The following is a 23005-nucleotide window of genomic DNA, read 5'->3' on the forward strand; positions in this document are numbered from 1 at the left end:
ACTTGAGATACAAACTTGTCCGACCTATAAATTATTGACATTAAATTGGACTCAAAATAATTTCCAACTCTGTGTTTTCATTCTGTTGCACAGAAACCTTGTGAGTGCGTCACAGGATGGCAAATTGATAGTTTGGGACTCTGTGTCAACCAATAAGGTGGGTTCTTAGTTGAGACCAAGAGGTAATGATTGGAATGTCACCAGAGGTTATTCAGGAAACAAAACCCCTAGAGCCTCAGGTTGCATCCAGCTGAGGTTGAGTTTCCGATGCCCTAGCCCTGCCAAAAAGCCCCGAACGGCATCAGGGAAGTGGCGGTAGGAGTTTTGCAGTGTGGTTGCCCTAGAGACGCAATTCAGGTGTGCCTCAAGAGGATGCCGGTTGTTGAAGCGGTCTCCTGTTAATCACAGTTGTCACTTTTGAAGTCCTTCCTGAAATCCTCCAGTACTGGCTACAAGTAGTTGTCACACATTTCATGCATCAGACTCCAAATGTCTATCGCAGTCTTCCAAAGACGAGGCACTTCTCGACACATTGAGCCACATGTATCTGCAGTGCAGATTAGTGAGCAATTGTTCATAATGTGTTGCACCGTCCAACACACTCTAATTTGATCCTTAGCAAGTCAGCTCCTAGTATTGACGATCGAACAGGGTACATGCAGATATTGGAGAGAATTTAAGTTGAACATGACAATGAGTACTGAATGCATTTCAGTTGTGATGATGACTGTCACCTGTGCACTGGATATCAATACCAAGTATAGTTTAACAAGTTCTCGTCTTACCATTGTTGGCATTTTTGCATCAGATGTGAATTTTGGAATGGGGGTTTGCCCTCTGATAAGCCCTCTTTACTCAAAGTTGTCCAACAACCTTTGACAAGAATCCGTGGGGTTTCCTTTGGAACTTAAAGCTGTGACCTCCTGCAAGTTGCCTGAGTCTGATTTGAGTCCATGACCTTCATGAGCTTCCTCAGTTTGATTTGATCTCAGTCTTCTGTGATGCTTCTTTGAGCCGGACTCAAACCCACAACCGTGTTTTGTTAAAGTGTCTTTGGTATTGGATTGGGCTCGATTCAAACACTTTTCCCCCTGATTTAGTTTGACAGCCAATTCTTGATTTTTTGGGGTGGGGGAGTTTGGGGTTTTGGTTTATATAATCTGAAATTTGCTGGTTTTATTTTGTGGGCAGGTCCATGCAATTCCCCTGAGATCCAGTTGGGTAATGACCTGTGCCTATGCGCCATCAGGTAGCTTTGTGGCATGCGGCGGGCTGGACAACATCTGTTCAATCTACTCCCTCAAGACGAGGGAAGGCAACGTCCGCGTCAGCAGAGAATTGCCAGGGCACACCGGTGAGTACCCCATGCCCGGCCTAGAGACTCGGGGGGAACATCGAGGAACATCTCAGAATGTTGGCAACACTGTAGAACCTTGCAGTCAGTGAGCCACTATTTGTAAGCCAAACTGGGTGGGAACATCACCTGATTGCAGCTCAAAGCAGCAGGGTTTTGAGCTCTTCCATTGGTACAATTGAACTGAACTCTAAACATGAAGACAAAATGCTGTAATGCCTACTTACTTCCTTTTTCCTCTGTTTTTTCTCCCTCCATTACTTGTCAGGTTACCTTTCATGCTGCCGTTTCATCAATGATAACCAGATTGTAACTAGTTCAGGAGATATGTCATGGTAAGAGACACATATCCCCCCCCACACACACGCACCCAAGTGTGTAAACGCCTTCAATCGTGGACTCCCTATTGTTCCTATTTTGTTCATAGTTTAACTTTTTCGGAAGACCTCCCATATGTTTTGTACACGTTTTCCAACCGTGGACTCTTCGGCAACCGAGGACGCGATTGTCTCCTATTGTTATAGGTCCACGATTGAAGGCGTTTACACACTCGCACACACACAAACGCGTGATACAAAAAGATAAAGATATTCGATCGGTAAATGTTTGTCATTGGGAGTTGCAAGGTTGCCACACCGCTGGAGGGAGGGAGTTGTTGAGATCAGGGCTGTCGATGATGTGCGCGGTGCTGTTTGCAGGCAGCAGCTGATGGGTGCACAGTGAACTGGCTGCAGCGCCTCCAGGACATCACGTAGCCTCTGCTGCCTTGGACACGAGATGCAGACCTTCAAGTTTCTTCCTCTCAAAGGTGTTTAATTTCTTTCTGTTCCCCCTCCCCCCCGGCAAACAGTGGCCTTTGGGACATAGAAACAGGGCAGCAGACGACAGGTTTTACTGGACACACAGGCGACGTCATGAGCTTGTCGGTGTCCAACGACAATCAGACATTTGTCTCCGGCGCTTGCGATGCCTCTGCAAAACTATGGGACATAAGGGAAGGCAACTGTAAGCAGACGTTCACCGGTCATGAGTCAGACATTAATGCCGTAACAGTAAGTTCCCCTTGTTTTTTACCTCCATCTTGTTTATCTGTCCAATCATTCCTGTTTGTCACCGTCCCTCAGTTGGTGGGTTCCACACTGAAATTGTAGATAGTACTGTGCCACGTTCAAAAGAGCAGGAAAGATGCAGTGCATGCACACTTGTCCATGTGTGTATGGCACAGCATATGCACAACCAGTTTTCGTCGGAATGTGCACAACCCCAGGCATTGTTACCTAGCAGCAGTGGCATTCAAGTATTGCTGTCCTGTGTTTATCTTGTGTCCCTCATCGTTTGGAAAGGGCTCTTGGGTACATAGTTTGTAGACTCTGCGGGACCTGGTGCACAAGCCTTCTCAAACCCAGCCTGCAAAACCCGCACCCTCAAGAAAGAACGAGGATAAATTTTCCCCTACAGAAAGTACTTTCATGGATGATAGCAACCATTCAATGGAATGTTCATCACAGAGAGATACGTCACAGTGCATGATATTCAAATTAGGAATGCTACATCTTCAAATGAATACATTGTAGAGTTTACTGCATTTATGCAATCACATCAGTTGACCTCTGCCTTGAAAGAGCCTTACAATAAAAGCCTGGCATAACGTTGGTTTTTTTTTTAATCCCTCGACATGGCCAATTAATTCCACTTTCTATACGTAACCTATATTGATGGACGATACTTCTAGTGTCTGGTTGGGAGGCAGTTTATCCCTCACAAGTTTGCACTTGACAATTTGCCCCTACCCCGGTCCTTTTTCCCACTCGCAGTTTTTCCCAAGCGGCACTGCCTTCGCCACTGGCTCGGACGATGCCACCTGCCGGTTGTTCGACATCCGGGCGGACCAGGAGCTCATGCTGTACTCCCACGACAACATCATCTGCGGCATCACGTCAGTAGCTTTCTCAAAGAGCGGCCGCCTCCTGATGGCCGGCTATGACGACTTCAACTGCAACGTCTGGGATTCTATGAAGGGAGAGCGCGCAGGTTGGTTGTCAATTTGGACGTAATACCAGCCAGAAAATTGTAGTTTCTCGGATTAGAACTGAGCATTTGTACGTCACAGTTGACACTGGAGCACTGCGGGCAGTAACATTGGGGCATGTGTGATTCTGTAATGGATCACAATGTGGCATTAAGATTTGGATTGGGACATGTATGGAGCAGATTTGGCTACAAGTTCAATGAGAAATCTGGCGTTGCATGTGAAACAATTGCAAAGTTACAAGTGGGTTGAAGTTTGTTTTCGCTCTCGTTAATTTCTGAGGAGAAAAAATGTCCCAGCGACCTGTTTGGCTTTTGTGTGTGATCCAGTCACAGTCGTTGCTGTTTTCAACGTTTGTAACCTGTTCCTGTTTTATTTTTTCCCACGCTCTTTTACCCAGGTGTTTTGGCCGGCCACGACAATCGCGTCAGCTGCCTGGGTGTGACCGATGACGGCATGGCAGTATGCACGGGATCCTGGGATAGCTTCCTCAAAGTATGGAACTAGAACCAGTCGACACGCACTTAACATAAAAAACAAGAAAACAAGGAAAAAAAAAAAAACTCCCAAGAGCAATAGGGGAGGGCACATACCCCTTGACCAGCCAACGAAAGGGGGTTTGGGGGACACACTCTTAACCCCTCTCAAAGCTGCGATGATCAGTCCCTGTCTGCACGAACCCTCAAAAGCCAGTGGTTGGGGGCGGGGCTCCCCCCCTTGCTGGGGGGTGGGTGGAGAGAGCCGAGTATTGCTTTGGACCCTCGATAACGAGCGTGTATTGCAAACCGTGCACGTAGTTGGTTAACCAGCCACTTGATGATAGGGACAGTATCTGTGTAGGGACAATATCTTGGGATTTTCTCAAGGGATGCTAGACTTAATGTAGAAATCCCAAACATTGGGGGGGGGGTTCTGTGTGTGTCCGAATGCCCTGTTCAGTGCTACTAATGCAGAACCTGCATCTGTACAAACTGGGAGGTAAAGGAGGTCCAGCGATGGTGGTTTAACCTTTTAAAAACAAAACCTGTAATAAATTAAAAACACCTGTGTATGAAATGCTTGAGTGAGCGTTTTCAAGTAGAAAAATTGGTCTTGAAAATAGGGGAGGGGGACATTGTTGAGTTTTTGAAACCTGACAAGAGAGTGGCGTTCATCTGAAAAACTACCAAAAAAAAAAGGGTCTCTTGTACCTTGACATAAAAAAGTTCCAGGAAAAAGGCATGTGATTTCTGGGACCTGCGGCGGCCTGTGCATTAGTTGTGTATATATATATATTTTGTGTTGTTCAGTATGCAGATTTGATCTTTCCTCAGATTGTCACCTGGGTCAAAAAAGGAGCATCTTGCTCAGTTTGGTCAAAGACGTGCTGACGTCCTCGTTGATTTATTTTCAATTTTGCTCCTCTTTTACAACCCCCAAAATACCCCCCCCCCAAAAAATAGGGACTCTAAACCTTGTATGACCCTTCCTTCTGGAAGTTTTTCAGGAACGTCCGACAGATTATTGACAAGCTTTTTTGCCGGGTTTTTAAAATAGTAGCTATATATATATATTAAATGTAGGGGTACGATATTTAGTAGCCCAGAAAAACTGACGCATGTGTCAAACGATGCATGTATATATGATACGTGTTTAATTTTTTAATTTTCACCTGTGGTTAAATGTTGACCAAAAAGTGGGCATAAAATGAAATTGGAAAAAAAAAAGTCTAGATTTTTCACCACCAATTTAATAGTCTAGCAATCCCACATAAATGTAACGATAACCTGTGCTCATGTAACCGAAGTTTTTATTCGTTGAGGAATTTTTCCCTTTCTATTTGTTATCATTGCATTTATAAAAGCAGTGTGAATGGATTATAAAGGTTACTCTTCTAAAAAAACAAAGTGGAAGCGATAAACAAGAGTAGAAAAAACCTGTAAGCAGAGTCGTGCTTTGGAAACTGTCCTGCTGCTTGTTCAAATTCAAATATTTGGGGGGGGGTGTTGGAAGGAAAAAGGCCCTTGTTACTAGTAATCATCATGGGTTTTTTTGAAGCCAGTCTGAACAAAGGTGGCTGAAAAAAAAAAAAAGATGCTGGCATTCAAAGAGCAGGAACGGTCTGGACACGGCCCTGGCTGTAAGCAATCCAATCAGGCCGTTCAAGGTAGATACCGTCTTTGTCTCAGAGCCAACATCAAAATAGGTTGTCATCTGCAGAATTTGTTTCTTGGAGTTGTGTTTTTGAAGTGTGAAACATTTTTTTTTTTGTTTTGTTTTTAAATTCAAAATGCCCTCAAGCTGACACACACTGTCCTCTTCGCTTATTTTTTATGTTCGTTGTTTACTGGCAATATTTTCTGATTTTTTAATTTACCAACTCTCTTTAAACATGGCATTTACACTCACTGTTTTTAGTATTAACCAACATCACTTTAAGATATGGGCTTTGTTTATGTCTCATGGAAAATCACCACTCCACTTATGTGTATCAACTGTGCACTCTTCAAAGCTGTTGGCATTTTTCCCTTTTTGCATGCATTACCCTGCCCACATATTTGCTTGTATCAGGGCTCATGTTGAAACCGAAAAAAGTGCAATGAAAAGACTTGGTAGCCAAGATGGAAGTCATCATGCTCCTGGTTGACAACCAAAAAAAAAAAAACACCTGCGTTGCATTAGTGGCATCATGGGAAGGGTTTTGCAAGCAGTTGCCCTTCATTGCAGTCCGAGACCCTGGGTAAGAACCTGAACCTTCGCTCTGTAGTGGATTGAAAATCTCCTGGTGAATGGGATTTAGCAGGTGAATTTACTGTATGATGTTTTTAAAAAAAAATGAGCAGCTGGTGACAATGTAGAACTCATCTTGTAAAAGTATGTGATTGTTCTATTAATTTTTTTTTTTCGTTAAGTGCACTGGCTACCCTGAAAAAAGGTTAACGTAAGAATTTTTCTTTTCCATTTTGGGCACGTACTAGATATTTGCTTATGAGAAAGGGGATTATAAAAAACACCTTGCGAAATCTGGTTTGAAAAATTGCGTTCAGCTTGGCATCACAAGATGATATTTTTTTTGAGACCTGCCAGTTTGTTTTGAGTAAAGGAGCCAAATTCCTGGGGAGATTATGTAGTATTGTCATTTATTGCATAGTTGCGACACAGGAAACCAATTCTTTGTGTATTGATATGATGTCTGTGTATTTAAAAACAGAAAAGTTAAAAGTCATGAATTTTAACACTTATAAAATAGAAGAAAAACTTTCACACACTACTGCATAGCCATGTGGATTTAGAGAGATCGTTTTCATTCAGAACTAGTACATTTTTTGTATTATGGACTGAGAAAGTTAAAATCGTGACTTACTTGAAAAATGACTTGAACGTTTTAAGAATATCTGTGTATAAAAACCAAGCAAACCCTTTGTGTGCAGGGATATCAAGTGTTTCTGTTTGACCTTTTTTTTTCAAGCTGTAGATAAAGTTACAAAAAAAAAATGGAAAAAAAAATGGAAATTTTGGAATGAAAACATTACATCTGCTCCACTCAGAGGGATCATAATATTTGTGTGTGTATCTTTGACAGACTGAGAAAGGTGGCGTGGCATGTCGTCTTAAAAAGAGTATAGGAGGTTACAAACAAAAACCACAAAAAGTCTCAAAAAAAATCTGTGCGCAAACTTTTGTAGATAGTGTTCGTAGACAGTGCTGTGTAGTTTGGATGTCAGCATTATTCGGAATGGTTCCAACGTTCACTATTGCATTACTGTTGATTTACCGACAAAAAAAGAAAACTTAAAAAAAAAACAAAAAAAAAACAAGATTTAAGATGCATGGCGAAATGGGTCATTAGTGGAGACTTTTCACTTTGGTTTGAAAAGACAAAGTTCCAAAACATTTGCTTTCTAAGTGAAAACGCTGATTGTTTGGAATTGCAACCTCCCTGGTTGCTTTGGTCATTGTATTTGACGTTTTTGGGGACGGGGGGTTGAACAATATGTGATGTCGCTTAACTGTGACCCAGTACAAAATGTGGAACTTTAAATATATTTCGTATGATGGAGTACTACTCCGGAGAACTAATTTATGTGGTACTTTTTGATATAGAACTGATGTATAGCCTGTCTTGTTATGTTCTTCAAATTATTATTTGCAATTCAGTAACAAAGTCAGACCTGGTTTGCATCCTAAGTATAAAGTATTGAAATGTGTGTAGGTGTTTCTAGTAGTAAGCCGCTGTCTTAGGATTTTTTTTTTTTTTTGTATTTTCCTCTCTGCACAAATAGCAGGAGAAAGTGTAGCCCGAATTAGACTGGTGCCCACGGTACCGCTACCGCCCCTGGCTGGTTTGTGTTCACAGTGCCCAGGTACCAGACCAAGATGGCCCCCGTGGGTTGCGAGATATGAATAGTGGCCTTCAGAGGGTGTTTCGGCCATAGTGTAGACATGATTGCAGGGGACATTCTCTCGGTCTCGGTTGTCCAGTCCGCTGAATTGGAAGGCCAGTGAGCTTTCCATCTTTGGCTGGAAACACCCTTTTGAAGCTCCAGAGTCTATGTAAATTTAATAAGGGCCAAATTTAACAAGCGTTTTTTTTTTAAGAAAAGTGCTGGTGGGTTTTGTGAAGATATATTGACTGCCACCATTTGTACTTCTATGAATTGTTTTCTCCCCAATTCAGAATGTGCATATGTTTTGCAAAATATGTAGATTTGCCCATCTGTCTAGTTCCCTGTTCAGAGGCAAAACACAAGGGACATTTTACGGTATGCACTATTAGGGTATTGAGAAATTGCTTGCTTTCCAAATCAACAACAAAAATCCCAAAGTCAGCAAGTGGACCAAACGATTTTCGTTAGGAGTGCCTGATCATGTCATGCTGGTCGACGAACTGCTATATATTTGATTTGCCCTTCTTGTTCAGGGGAAAGAAGCCAATTTTTTATGATTACAGTATTGAAGCCGACATTGCCTATGATATTTGACCTGTTCCTATTTTTACCCCGCGTACGAGGAACAAAATATTCCAAGTTAATAATTTTGGTCTATATAATAACGCGTGTTCCAACAGTACTGCAAAATGTCCTTTGTGTTTTCCTGACTAACTTCTGCAGGGCTCGTAGTTTCTATAATCATGTTAGTTGTAATGTGTAAGAGAAGACAAAAAAGTGTCGCCCCTTTTCTTGCTCTAACTTTTCATCGGGCACAACTTCAATGCCTTGTTTTGTTTGATCTCTGAATATGATTAAATGTGTACAGTTATAAGTGAATATATCAAAGTAGTGGTAGCGACGACAAAATGTCTTATTAATCGAGGAGTATCGCTGGAGGTTAAGAAAAAAAAATAACGGAATTTTTTTTAAGTATTGGCACCCCACCTTAGTGTAAACTCCCCTCTAAAAAACAAAATTTGTTATTGTTCATATGCTGATACTTTTAATGAAAACTACTTGTGGGAACTTTGAAAGAAAATAATTAACTCACTAAACAAGAAATCCTGCAGGTATGTGAAACTTGACGTGACGACAATTGACTTGATTAACCGTCGTTGTTATTGTTACTCTTATAGAAGCGTAGTTGTTGGTGGTCACGGTAGTAGCTAGGTCAGATAAACTTCTTGACGCGACGTCGAAAACTTTACGTAACGGTATTTAAAAAAAATGTACTATTGATAGTAAGAAACCCAACACAACTTGACCATGTGACCCATCTCGTTATTAATGAGCTGGTCACATTGGTGACTATATAATGTGGGCACGTGCACTATAAATTTGAAAGTCATCACCCTTATATGGTCATGTGTACACGGAATCTTTATATATATATAAAAATTTAAAAGAAAATAGGTGAAGGGCCCTCCGGGGTCTGGTGTCCTGTCTTAGTTTACTTGTGTCGTATATCACATGGTAAATATGCCTGTGCCCACGTTTTTCTGTATGATGGCAGTAAGCGTAAGTAAAAATAAACTTGTGTCTTTATCAAAAAAAGGGTTTCTTGTACTTTTTGTGGCGTTATCTTTTTCACCAGAGTGAAGTCCCGGACCCATTTTCCATATTAATTGTCGAGGTGTCCCTTTGTCTGTTTTTCTAACCATATAGGCCTACTGGTTTTAATTTTGAAAACGAGAACAGTTCTGAAACACTTAGCTGTTTTCTATATTTACATAGAAATCCCGTATTCGACTGCTATTTAGTTTGTTTTATCTTTGTCTTATCAACTGAACCCGTTCTAATTTTTTAAAATTAATTTTTATTGATTTTTCGAAGTTTCATCAGGACCTTTAATAATGGCAGTCTTTAACTGACATGGCCGCCCTGTCGAAATAAAACAGAATTGAATTCCCCCAAAAAGAAATATTGAGAGGGAACCCACAATCACACCATGATGCTGCCGTTGAACAGCCGCTTTTGAAAATGAGAAATGATTAAAGAAAGTATGAGCCCCAAGCTGGGCCAAAAGGGGACGTATCGGACGCAATTGTCTTAGAAACGCAGGTCCTTTTGTAGAATTCCGCTGGTTCACGAACGACTAGGAAATGCACGAATTACGGTCACATGGCTACCAACAAAAATGAACACTCAAGACCAAGGGTGGCCGCTACTTTCAATAGATGAGGGGAATCTTCAAGCTTGTTCTCCACCATCAAGTGATTGGCATTCCTGCACCCCGCCTTTAACACCGGCTACAGTTTGCTCTCGATACAAAAATCCTCACACATATTTGATATTTTCAAAATCTACTTGTTCTTCTCTCTTTTTGTTTGTACCGTGGCACTGAACGCGACGTCACCGTTGAGGAATGTCCAAAATTTGTTGGTGCTGGGTCGAGTGGAATTCAGTGTACCTCGGACGCGGAGCTGTGCTATTTTTTGAGCTGAATTATGAGTTGCATTATTGAAAAGAGAATTATTCGAATTGCACGATTACCGGTATGTGTTTCGGCTTCACGTCCACAAGTTATACTTCGCAGTAATTGGAAGGCACATAATTTTGAAGGTGATCGACTTCATTTATGTTCCTAGAATCGTCTTTAACCTTAGATATTTTAACGATGGTTTCTAGGGTTTCCAAATATGTGCTTAAATTTATAAACCTTCCGGGCTTGTTCTAAGTTTTGAACCATGGGGAATCTTCACAGAGAACGTTGAAATAAAGAGGCCGATGTCGTGAATTATAACTGTCGTCTTTATATAGATTTTACACCTTGACAGTATCTGGGAAAAACGAAGTCGGTTCGCTTCGGTTATGACTTTTGGATAAAAAAGTGATCCTCGAAACCAACCGTACACTTACATGTCAGAAGTGTTAATGAACCGGCCATTTTCCTCCGTAAAGAGTCATAGGTTTTTTTACTTCCACCAGAAATTTCTTCTGAATGTTAATTCCTTAAGTCTGACAAGATACGTTTAGCTGGAGTAAAAAAGAACTTCACTTGATAATCAGCTTTAACATGACCCTTGCTCATGTGGGAACTCTTTGGAAAGGAGTTTGTGTAAATGACAACCTCCATCCAATGTGACCCTATGTTGAATTTCGAAGTAAAACAAAATCAAACAATTTAGATGCTCGTCCCATAAAAATTGAATGTGAATAGACGACCGACATTTTTTTCCCTTTACGCCATGCTTACAAGGGTGAAGGTTTCAAAAGATTGCTCGAGTTTTAAAACAACATTTGACAATTTCTAATTTGGTTTTTTGTTTGTTTGTTTGTTTGTTTTTAGTTTGGAATGTGCATCCATATTCCTCAAGCCCCCTTCCCCGAGCTTGGTGGCACAAACATTTTTTTCTGCACGGATTTGTGATATGGAGAGGCTGGGTTCTGTTTCTGGGCTTTGCTGAGAGCGCCTCCATGCGGCGTTTATTGGTCTCACGTGGATTATTTTTGACAGCGTAGCAGGTCGCACAGTACATAAATGAACACGTCATACGCGAAGGAAAATGGCGATCGAAGTCTCTAGAATGTCCCAGCCACAACGATTTCTTGCCTTGTTTTTGACTCTCTTTTTGGTTGTCTGCACAACATGGGCCTCCGACAGTAAACCCAAAAGTAAGTCAAATGCTTCCTTTCTGTTGACGAGTAGCTATTTTGTTCTGAAGTGGGCAATATATTATTATTACCACACGACGATTTATTTTTTGGAGCGTGGCGGACGGAAGGCCCCTGGGCTTGCTGTTGAACTTTGAAGAAAGTTTTCAGGAAGGTTTACACAAATAAGAAATCCTACATTAAAAGGTTTGCTTGTGAAATAATGGGTAAATTAAATATGAATAGGTTCTTAGTGTCACTGATGAGTTTTTGAGGCGTGCATTTAGTTTCATGTGTGGTTTTTTTGGTGAACTGTTTTAGTCGAACGCTGTGGCCATGGTGGCGGTTCACTTAAAAATCAGGGGCCGACATGGCTACTGAACATGCAGTCATTGGCGCATAAACAAAACTTGTGGTTTTACATTCTTTTGTTAGAGACTAGGTACCCAAGCTCCTTGTTTATTTAGACATATTAGATTGTTGTTTTCTTTACACGCTGACTTGCCTCAAAGTATGGTCTATTGACAGTGATTGTTAAAGTTGACACCTGTGAATTTTTCGTGTTTGTCTTGCCTCAACAAAGAGGTCAAGATTGAGGTCATGCTGTGCACTGTCGCGCCTGTTGACGTGTTCGTCGTCTAGTTTCACAGCCAGGCAATTGTAGAGTTCGTGACCTTAATGTGTGGACGTGTAACAATGAGGAAGATTTCACTCATTTGATTTGAACATGCACACGACAATGAGCCACAGATGTCCCTTTTTGTAAGAATTCTTAATTTTGTGGGGAAAATTCTGCAACTTCTTGAGACATCCCACAGACTTTGTAAAATTGTATGGAACCAACAACATGCCTGTATATGTACATGTTGTACATGTACAGTGTAGGAGAAGCTGAATGATGGGTCTGTGTGTTCTCTCCTGGGTAATTCCAGATGTTAGGGGTCCAAAAGTGGGACATTTTCATGTCCCTGTTACTTCTGACCTTTGTTAGTTGACATAGAAATATCACAGAAATTGTTTTCAAGCTATTATTTTTTGTTTGGCATTTAATTTGCATTAATTCATCATTCTTGGAAATATGTGATCTGAACTTATAAAATCACATGTCAGAAGTAACAGGGACATGAAAAAAATTGGACCCGTAATTTCTGGAATTACCCTCCTGGCCGCCTTCCTCCATCGTACGTGTCCATAATTGAATCCACTGACCCCATCTTTTCAAAATTAATTCTGCCATTGAGCCATTGGAGGCAGTGTACATGTATTTGACTGTGAACTGGTGCTAATGTATGTGGTTTGTATCAGTGCAGAAACCGTACAGACGCTTTTGCCTGAGGTGTGTTTAATTAAGGACTTCAAAATTTTAGAGTGAGAAATCTTTGTCTGGCTGCATGCATCTGTTGTCATTGTGAACTTGGATGAATTCACGAGATGGAATTCAGACCTTTGCAATGCAGACTTTACAAAAATCATTTAAAACTGCTGATCACATAAAGAAAGGAGAAATGTCCTGCAACTCAAGATTACATTTAGATTAAAAACAATAAAAGATGACAATGTGACATTTTTATTTCCCATGAACATGATACCTAACGAGAAAGATCTATTCCTTTGATATCGATAATGTACATCAAAGTACAGCTTTCTTTCCAAGTTCTGTAACTAGTTGATGACAGAAACTTCAAACATTTTTTATTAGACCAAAATTACACAAAGACATATGATACATGTACTTAGGCAGTGTTCATTGTAATTGGCTGAGTATTTTTCTTAAAAGTTTAATTTTTACACGTGTATTTTCTACAGAAATTGAGATGGTCTGGTTTGTTAAAGCAACATTGTCAGAATGAACCTGTGCAAAACTGTTAGTAAGTGCTTAAATTGGGAAAAGCTTGCCTGGTTTACACAGATGGAGAAGAGAAAACTATAGAATTCGGAGTCTGACGTGCACTGCGATTATAATTGAAAATTAAGACAACTAGTCAAGGTCATAGGCTAAAGGTTACAGTGAGCACTGCCTACGCTGATGCGATTTACAAAATGAAATTAAAACAGTCATCAAACCTTGGAAATTTCTCAAATAATTCCTACGACAGCACTGCTAAAACTTTGGGAACTTCTGAAGTGTATGTGACACGTGCAAATTATCAAATTGCATAGTAGGCACCGTCGATTCGTGTTTTGGCTGATACCAATATATCGGTTTTTTAATATTGATATTATCAATACATTAAATTTTATTCATTTTAATTTTCAAGGTATTATAACAGGCGTGAATTGCTGGTAAATTGTTCTAAGGGTACACCCCTATACCATAATGGTGTGATCCAATGCACTTTGGTGACATGTTTGAGTGTCCGTATTGTGTATGTTGCCTACATGGGATATCAGCTAGTCTACAGTTAAGGCCAGAATAAATGTTCACACGATACACGATTTTGCGTGTGTGTGTGCACGTACCATGAGTTGAGGGCACGCTTTCAGCTTGTGAGTGACAACGCAATAACGCAGCTGCGGTTATCCCGATGGACCGTTACCAATTTAAGTCAATTAAAGTCAATCACAATCCCCGGGAGCCTGGCCCAACATGATACACAAACAAGCATTTCGCAAAGCTGTGTCAAATTCACTTATTTATCGTCCCAAGTTTAGCGCAATACATTGGAAAAAACATCCTGCCTAACAATGCTTTGGTGTCCTGTGTGATCTGTAAAATGGTCAGTAATCGAATCATAAATAATAACTCGAACAGAATCGTTTGTAGTGCCAAGCGGCAAGATGAACCCTGACACATTTGATAACGCTTTTTGCGTTGGAAGTCTCCACTTAACGAAACTCTGTAAAACAAATATTCAATCCCCAAATATATTGTAAACGTAAACATTCTGAAATAATTGTTTTACTTATGTTCATAATTATGCAAACAGAGTTTTAGCAGAAAGCAAGGCTGTAATTTCAGAAGGGTCCGGCCGTGGCGCTTCTTTCCAAACTCTGATCTTCCTAGCGGATGCAGTGTCGCACTGCGCAAAAATCCAGGCTGGAGCTCTTTAAACTGCATATTGTGCCCAACACTACTGTTATATAAATTGGGCACTCCATTCCTAATCCACAGGGCCCGCCGCGACCCACCGAGTAGATTTAAGGTGGTCCCGCATTGGAGAGCAGAGAAAGTTCAAAATAAATGGAAGATCACTTTAAACCACAAGCCATTCAACACGGACCCCTTTAGAGAGCTTCATATACGGCTATATATGTGACTCTAAAAGTCTTTTTGATTAAACAGACATTAAATACAAATGTTTTTTTGACCGTTGAGTATGAAGAAACGTTTTGGAATTACATGTAGACGTGGCTAGTGACCTATCGTCAAGGGGGCTTCCGTGATTTTGTACAAATCGTTCAAAAATGTCAAAGTGGGAATCGGAAATCCAGTCTAAATGTCTTTTTCTAGAAATTTTCCGATGACAAATTTTGTAAAAGAAGCTTACATTTCACCTCTCCAAGAGAACTTGTCCTTGAATGCAGAATCCAACCTGCCAAAAATATTACTCTTTCCCATCTCAGCATTTCTTTATCCAAACATGGATCACGTTCGGTTTTCATTTTTCTGTGCTCCTCTGCTAATTTTTTTTTTATTCTGAGCATTCAACACGCCAACAAACTACCGGGTAATCCTTCCCATCTCAGCATTTTTTCATCCAAACCTGGTGGTTTAATTTTTTCCCAGCCCTGTCGCTATTTCATTCCAAGCGTCCAACCTGCCAAAAATTAAACTTACCATCTCGGCATTATTTTCTTAGTCCAAACCCGGATCACGTGTGTTTTTAATTTTTTTACCTGACCCCGTGTAAGCACTATTAATTCCAAGCATCCAACCTGTCCAAAATATAATCCTCCCCGTCTTGGCATTCTTTATCCAAACCTGCACCATGTGGTTTTCATTTTTCCCTGCCCCATCGCTGTTTTTTGCAAGCATCCAACCCGCCAGAAAATATAGTCCTCCCATCTCGGCATTATTTTCATTATCCAAGCCTGGACCACGTGTGGTTTTTATTTTTTTCCCTGACTGTGCGTAATCAATTATTTTTATTCTGAGCATCCAACTCATCAATATGTTAATCCCTCCCACATAGCAATTTTTTTTTTTCAAACCTGGTGGTTTAATTTTTTCTCTGCCCCATTGCTACATGTACGTACGTTTGGCTAGCAAGTAATTCTCTGTTTTGGAGGATACATTTTATGATATTTTCGAGGCAAAGTGCACTCGAATTATTGAGAGCAAGACTGAGCAGGGTGACTGAATTTATATATTTCAAATGTTGCCTTATAAGCCGCCCGGAGTATAAAGTACATGTTCCTGCGACATTTTTCACTCAGCGTGAGAACCAACGTAAGCCGTGGCTTATCGAAAATTACGGTAATGTGACAATGCACTTTCACATTTTTTAATTAAGTTTGCTCTTCAATAGTGGTATTTTCAATATATATTTTTCAATATCGTTTTCAAAGTTTCTATATTTTTGATATTTCTCAAAAATCTGATATTTTCGATATATCGATATTACCAAATAACTAACATTGGTGATATTGATGTCAAACGCATATATAATATTAATATATCGACGGTGCTTGTTGCGCAGCCAATCTTTGAAAGCTCCACCAGACTCACACTGTCCAGGTCTCAAAGAACCACTTTTCAACAAGGATTAGCACGAGTGAACCAGGAAAAAACTTCAGATACACAGTCCAGCTTCTTAAAACTGTGAACATTTTTCTTCAAAACCAACCTCTAACCTAACCATGGACTTCCCTGCACCAGAACACGTACATGGACATGTACAGAATGTAAATTTTGCCTTGGCACACTGCTCTGTCTCCAACTTCCATACAGTTTGTACATATATGTACGCAGAAAGTGGGAATTTTAGGTTGATAAAGGTTTCCCCCCAGACAGGGGAAACATTACATGTACTGTACATGTACCCGTACTTGGATTCATGGTTGACATGCTTGACTTCAGACGGGGCCGACTGGATCAGACATACTAGACAGGAAATCCACCAGCTGGTACATGGCGGGGGCGTCTGCAGTGTGTCTGTTGCTATTGTCTGTTCATCTTGCTAATGTTTACCAATTTGTCTAAAACCTGAAGCAATTGGCTGGAGCAAAATTTCTATGCTTGTAGTCAGTAAAGAATGAAAATGTTTCGGACTATTAAAAAACAAGTGCATTACCTTAACCCTAACCTTCCCCAACCACACAGAATTAAACAGTAGTAAAGTGTTTAATTCTGTGGGAATAGGTCTGGTAGGCCCATAACAGCTGGCTTTTGCATTGGGTTTGGCATACCTCAGAAAAAACAAAGTCCAACAGCCTCTGTGCACAAAGTCCCATATGGGTGTTTAACTTTGTAAGAATGGTGAAAGTTAGGGCCCGCAACCCTTGGGTGGTTAGGGTTAAAACTAATTTGGCTCCAAAATGTTAATCTGGAGTCCAGTACATGTAGGCTACATGAACATTTTGTTTCCACATTTGTGTCAGTACCCACAAGGAGGCACATTGTCAGTGAGCAAGCCCAGAAGAGGGGGGGGGAAGAAGTAAAAAGAAGACGTAAAACTGTACAACCACCAACTCGGTCGTTTCCAAGGTTTTTTGGGGGCGTACAAATACATGTAGGTTAGCTCCAAACTTTGTTCGATTGCATTTTTAAAGGAGGGGGGTAATGGGGACGGTAAGGGGACGAGCTTACATTTTATGTACAAAAGAGCAACTTCTTCCAAACATCAAGTAGATACATGTAAGCTGTGCCCTGCTCGAAGTATGGAGGCTTAGAGGGACCCTGTAAATCAAGCATACCTACATGTACATGTATGGTCAAACATATGGTGCCTTTGCCCTACAAGTCTGGTAGAGGACACTGTGGTCGGATTCTAATGGTGCAATGTAGAATTCCAGTCGGTAGTTACACATGTACATGAACCAACATGTGAAAAAAACAGACATGTCGACATTTAGGTCGTAAAGATGGTGCTTGTATTTTTAGAAAGTAGAGACATTTTGTGTTATTGACATCCTGATTTGGCGGTACCACTACATGTGATGCATACATGTACAGTACATGCATGTTGTCTAGTTGTCTTACATGTGCATGACTTGACTTGAAGGGCCAGTGGACGTCGAGCATGCATTGAATGTTTCTGGGCCTTCCTCTAGCATTCCATGTGATTTCTTTAAAGAGGCTTTGGAAATAAGTGTTCTGTCACATGGACAGAGCAACGTTTTCATCCTTGAATTCTACATGATTTAGTTTGGCCCAAGCAATTGGATCTACAACCAAGAAAGCAACAAAGCCTTCTTAGTGTGTGTTTTGGGAATTTAACTGTTTAAAGTTGAGAGCTTTGCCTAACCCAGAAATCTCATTAAAAGGCAACCAGTGACTTACAAGGATTTGTGAAAGTATCATGGATTGATAAATTTTATTTCATAAGGAAAACTTAGTTTCAACTTCCCAAATACCAGTAGTTTTAATAGAAGCAATAACCAACCCCATGGAAAGAACCAGCTCTACATGCATTGTTTCTCCATGCTCTGACTTCCTTGTTTTAAAATACACTGTACATATGAAGATGTGAATGTTCATGCTATTAAAGAACAGGAAATATTTAGTATGCTCATGTGAAATAAACCCTGGCACTCTCATTGCATTGTGGGATTGAATGAAAAACAAGTATTAACATGTATGCATTGTAAATCTATTGCATGAAGTAAACTTGTCACATATTGATTAATTTCTCTCTGTAAATTTGTCTTATGTACGTACATGTACCTGTTCATCAAGTCAGGCAAGTCACAGATGGATACATAAGAGATAATTTGTGCAGAAAAAAATGGAAAGCCTGTAAGCAGACAAATACGTCCCATGGACATGACACCGTACATGTAGATAATTTTTGTTTAAAGCACTGGTCACTAGGCTGAAAAAAGAATGTGATTGGTTGTATATGATGAGCTTCTACTCCTGATTATGATTGGACAATAGGAGTTCGTTGACGTTCAGAGTCATACGGTAGTCTAAGACAGAAACAAATATTAACAGATTTTTTTGGTACACTTCATTGCAATTCTCTGATGTAGCACTGTGTATAAACACGATGACTTGATATGAAGGATTCCCCAAATTGTCAGTAAGATAAAGACTGTAACTGTTTTGATGACGACACGTTTTCTGCAAGCTTGTGCATAAAATACGATTGCTTGCTTGTCATTCAATCCCATGATGCAGTGGGAATTTCAAACAGTTTCAATACACGTTTAAATGAGAGCATATCCAAAATCAGCCTTTCCACAGTTCTTCTATCCACGTTTCACAGATGAGACCAAATTGCTTGTTGTTACCGTGGCAACGAATGAAACAGATGGCTTCAGAAGATACATGAGGTCAGCCAAAAAATATGGGTACGATGTGAAGGTAGGTGTGACACAGGTGACAACTTGACCAACAAACATACAAACAGACAGATCAACAAACAGTACTTATTTATTGCAGTTGTTCCTGTTACCTGAAATAAGACAATGTCTAGAATAATTTGCCATATTTTTGAGAGTACCCCTCTTGTATTCACCTTCTCCAATTCAAAGTTATCACCCTAAACTGTGATCTGTCGCCACTGTGTTTAACACAACAGCTCTGGAAAGTTTCACACAGGTAATGAGTGTTACTAGGGATACTATTGTAACCGTTGACCCAGAATTGGACAGTATCCCATTTTACACCTTGTTGAATCCGAGCTTTTTCTCAGTTTTGATTGGTTGCTTTCAGGTCGTGGGCATGCATCAACCCTGGAAGGGTGGAGACATTCTGAACCACCCGGGGGGCGGACATAAAATCAATCTCCTCAAAGAAGCCTTGAAAGAGTACAAGGATATGAAGAACCTTATTATCTTGTATACAGACAGGTACATACAGTCTCCTGACGATTGACCAAGCACGCAGTCCCAAACGTTGAGTGTACTCCCGGTTCTTTTAAGAACCGCACATACTCATAAGAGATACACGTATATTCCTCCACATGGTGCTACTGCAAACCTTTTCACGTATTGCTGTCTTTCACCACGAATAGCCTGAAATTCCATCAAACAAAGCATACATTTTGGTTATTCCCAAAAGTTACAAGCCTTTGTTCACCTTTTAGTTAGTTGTGGGCTACAAGTTAAGAAAGCTCAAAGAAATGACACCGATTTTATTTTCTTTCATAGAGATGTAACATGTACCTAGATGCAGGGTTGTAGTTAAAAACCTTTCCAGAAATTTGAGTATTGTGAGAAGTGAAACAAAGAACTCTGAGTACCGTTTGAGTAAGGACTGTGTTCAGTACATCGGAGTTGAAAGTAACCTTGGGAATGGGAAATTTTTCGTTTTCATATCTCAAAAGATGGAAATTTCCTGTACTGGGTGAACAGTTTCACACCTTTTCAAATGAGTGGAAAATATTTTTGTGCCTTTTGAAAAGCAAATGGAAATGAACGTAAATTCTTCTAAAAAAATTCCCCATTCCCGTTCCCTGTTTTAACTTGCTATTTCAGTGCACTGCACATGCTGTGTAGTCCTGCATTTGTCCATGAGTATGAGTAGGAGAAAAGTACTCATCCTTGCACGAGTTTGAGTGTTCCATCGCTGAGTATTTGAATACCACCCAAATGCTCTCCCTCACCATTTCTAAGCCCTGTGATCCGTGATCAGGCATACTTTCCCTGCCACCTGTTTCTTTGCTAAAGGAAGATTGGAGTATACATGTAAACGCAGTATGTTCTAGGAATCTCTTCTTTCTTCGCAGCTATGATGTCATTTTTACAGCCAGACAAGAAGACCTACTTCATCATTTCCTAGGGCTCAACAAGAATTTGGTCTTTTCAGCGGAGCCTTTTCTATGGCCGGACAAATCTCTTGCTGTAAGACTTGTTATACTCTCTCTCAGAAACAATTCCCCGAACATTGAAGGACCAAAAACTTTATTCACTCACAGGGCATTTTATCAAGGAACCTTCTTCTGTACTCCTAAATCCTCCAATCTGCTAGAAAAAACGACAGATTCTTTCTGCATACGCTTCTTTAAAAAGCGTCATACCCCAGAAGAGAAACAGTGGAGGCCGGCTTCGACGTTCCGCTACACCCCAAAGTCCTCTTTGCATGGTTAACACTATCAAAACAAGGAAAGTGTCCGTAGTCCATGCAGGCCTATGTCGTCCATTATAGGGTTGTGAAGAAAATGCTGCAAAGAGCTAAAACTTCTGTATTGCGTTTCTCATTTTGCTTTCTTAATCTCCTGCAGTCCAAGTACCCCGTAATGGAGAAAGGTTACCCCTTCCTGTGTTCAGGGATGTACATGGGGTATGCACCGTACATTTGGAAGGCTCTGACGTGGAGTGCTGTAACAGATGACGGGGATGATCAGCTTTTCTTCACACATCTCTACTTGAATCAAGTCAAGAGAGTGAGTATGGGCGAGTCAGTGATGCACATTTTGGCTTTGACCTACCCTGTAGGTTTTCTGTGGGTTCCATGTGCAATGCCACAAAATGCAACGTAACTGGAGTGAGAACCCTGTTGAATGCAACATTATCCGAAACAGCTGAGATGACCACCCTGTTGAATGCAACAAATTGCAACACAGCTGAAATGACGGCACTGTGCAGCCAAATACAACACAATGCAACAGTGGATTTTGTTGCACTGTGCAGTACAGAGGACGAACCCCAGCCTTGGCGTAATTACCTAGTGTGCCTGCCACTTGTGCCATCTTCCAAAATTGAGAGTGTGCAACAACTTTCTGCCATTGTTGCACTTTTGTTGCATTTGTCATTTCTTCAATTTATAATATGCAAACAAGTGTACCACCAAGTACACGCCTCACAGATGTCACCTTCCATCTTCAACTTCCTTGTGTTCTTGGGCAGTGCAGTATTACCCAAAAATGAAATGCTTCCAAAAGCGTTTTTAGTCAAACCAACATTTGCAAAAAAATATTCCGGAGTAAACCGTGCATGTCCCCATAAAATGAAACCTGCTGACTTTGAACAAATTTGCCTAGCAATTTTTGCGTATGGAGGGTGACTGTCGCCCATGACACGCAGCGGTTAAAGCACAATTCTCCCAACAAATAAAATTGTGTTTCGTGAATTATTCGCATGTGTCTGTTGTAAGCTACGTCTCTGTGAATGGAAAAGATCACTCTTCCTTCTTTCCTTCTCTGTGCTCAGAAAAATTGGCGGATCGCACTGGACAGTCAAGCGGTTCTTTTTCAGAATATGAACGGAGCTCAAGGTAATTGCTCTCAATGTCCACTTTAGTTCAAGTCCTGAGTGTCAGTTGCAGCCCAAGGGCCAAAACATCGATGTCACCCCACTGAAATGTCTCTCAAGGTGCCTGTCTGTATGTACGTGTTTTGGTCCGTTAGGTCTAATTGCATCTAATTGCGGCATTGCACTATTGAACAGTTTCAGTGAACACTCTCGGCAGAGCTGCACTGAAAACACGTTACAGAAAGGCACCTGCATGCCATGAACCGTGGCCAGAGTACGCAAGACAAGATGTGGACTTCACTTGAGATGCCATTCAAGATCATTACGAAGTTTCAAGTCAGATGTCTGTTTTAAAATGTTTAGGGGTTAATTAAGCGTTGGTTGAAGACAGTTGTCCCACTTGTCATTCCGCAGTCTTTTAGCACCACTCAGCAGTGTTGTAACGAGTCACTAAATTTGGTGACTCGAGTCGAGTCATTTGATTATTTTGACTGGAGTCAGGTCAAGTCATTAGGTCAAGAAGGCGAGTCACCAAATATTGTGACTCGAGTCGGACTCGCGCTGAGTCATGACTCAAGTCATTACCTACTCTTTGTTTACCAGTGTGCTTTCCTGTGTGCTCAGTGGATCGTGGGCCCCCATTGGCTCCATTGGAAAGTACACCTGTAGAAAGAGTCGCTTGTTGTCTGTACATAAGATAGGCCTGTTGTCATTGTGACTAATGCCAAATGCACAGTGTGTTGGAATAGCACTTGTGGCATTTTTCAGACCAGTTGTGTCATCTTTTGTGACCTTGTGTCTTCCAGGTGACGTTCTGATACGTTTCCGAAACAACAACAGCGTCATTTTCAACCGTGAGTTTGAGACTTTCCCAATGGTCCTACACGGGAATGGCAAATCAAAGGTAGGCAAGTGAGACATGGTGAGCGACAAAACTAGGCTTGGTGTGGGGTCAACCCAGCCTGCTGAAATATTCTCTGAGGGTTCTTCAGAGCAATTACACCCATTCTCAGTTACTGTCTTCCCTTGGGCGGGACAAATTCTTCCAAGAGGATGAAAAGGGGACGAGGGAGAATCCTTAATGCTTTCCCCTGTGTCTTTTAGGGCGAATCCCGAGAACCAATGTGTAGCATGCTGCGATTTTGATTCAGGACAGAACACTGTCAGTTTAATAAGAAGCATGTCAAAAATGTGAAATCCTTGCACATCTAGTGTGGACCCATGGACAAAAGAGGTCACAATGGAGGCTGTGCGAACCTTGCATGGACTAAGCCAAGTCCACACAAGATATACTCCTTTCTTGACACGGTCTCAGATGTA

General features: G+C 40.9%; 2 protein-coding genes across 4 annotated transcripts in view; both read left to right on the top strand.

Moving 5' to 3' along the window:
- Positions 1-9346, top strand: part of LOC110976474 (guanine nucleotide-binding protein subunit beta-1) — a 31403-nt gene extending 22057 nt beyond the window's left edge. For all 3 annotated transcript variants that reach the window (XM_087147128.1, XM_022229749.2, XM_087147129.1), the window contains 6 exons: positions 94-157; positions 1192-1354; positions 1623-1689; positions 2205-2406; positions 3169-3385; positions 3784-9346. In XM_087147128.1, the coding sequence (XP_087003254.1) occupies positions 94-157; positions 1192-1354; positions 1623-1689; positions 2205-2406; positions 3169-3385; positions 3784-3890 (820 nt within the window). In that variant the 3' untranslated portion in view covers positions 3891-9346. The remainder of the gene's footprint in view (positions 1-93; positions 158-1191; positions 1355-1622; positions 1690-2204; positions 2407-3168; positions 3386-3783) is intronic.
- A 1907-nt stretch (positions 9347-11253) lies between these two features.
- LOC110976488 (procollagen-lysine,2-oxoglutarate 5-dioxygenase 1-like) overlaps positions 11254-23005 on the top strand; it is a 45165-nt gene continuing 33413 nt past the window's right edge. Inside the window, exons 1-7 of the mRNA XM_022229794.2 lie at positions 11254-11407; positions 18757-18854; positions 19206-19342; positions 20221-20335; positions 20716-20877; positions 21644-21707; positions 22492-22589. Coding sequence (XP_022085486.2) covers positions 11299-11407; positions 18757-18854; positions 19206-19342; positions 20221-20335; positions 20716-20877; positions 21644-21707; positions 22492-22589 — 783 coding nt within the window. The 5' untranslated portion in view covers positions 11254-11298. The remainder of the gene's footprint in view (positions 11408-18756; positions 18855-19205; positions 19343-20220; positions 20336-20715; positions 20878-21643; positions 21708-22491; positions 22590-23005) is intronic.

This window comes from Acanthaster planci, linkage group LG16 (assembly GCF_054643075.1).
Source record: "Acanthaster planci isolate LZ-2023a linkage group LG16, COTS_SCS, whole genome shotgun sequence".
Taxonomy (NCBI): Eukaryota; Metazoa; Echinodermata; class Asteroidea; order Valvatida; family Acanthasteridae; genus Acanthaster; species Acanthaster planci.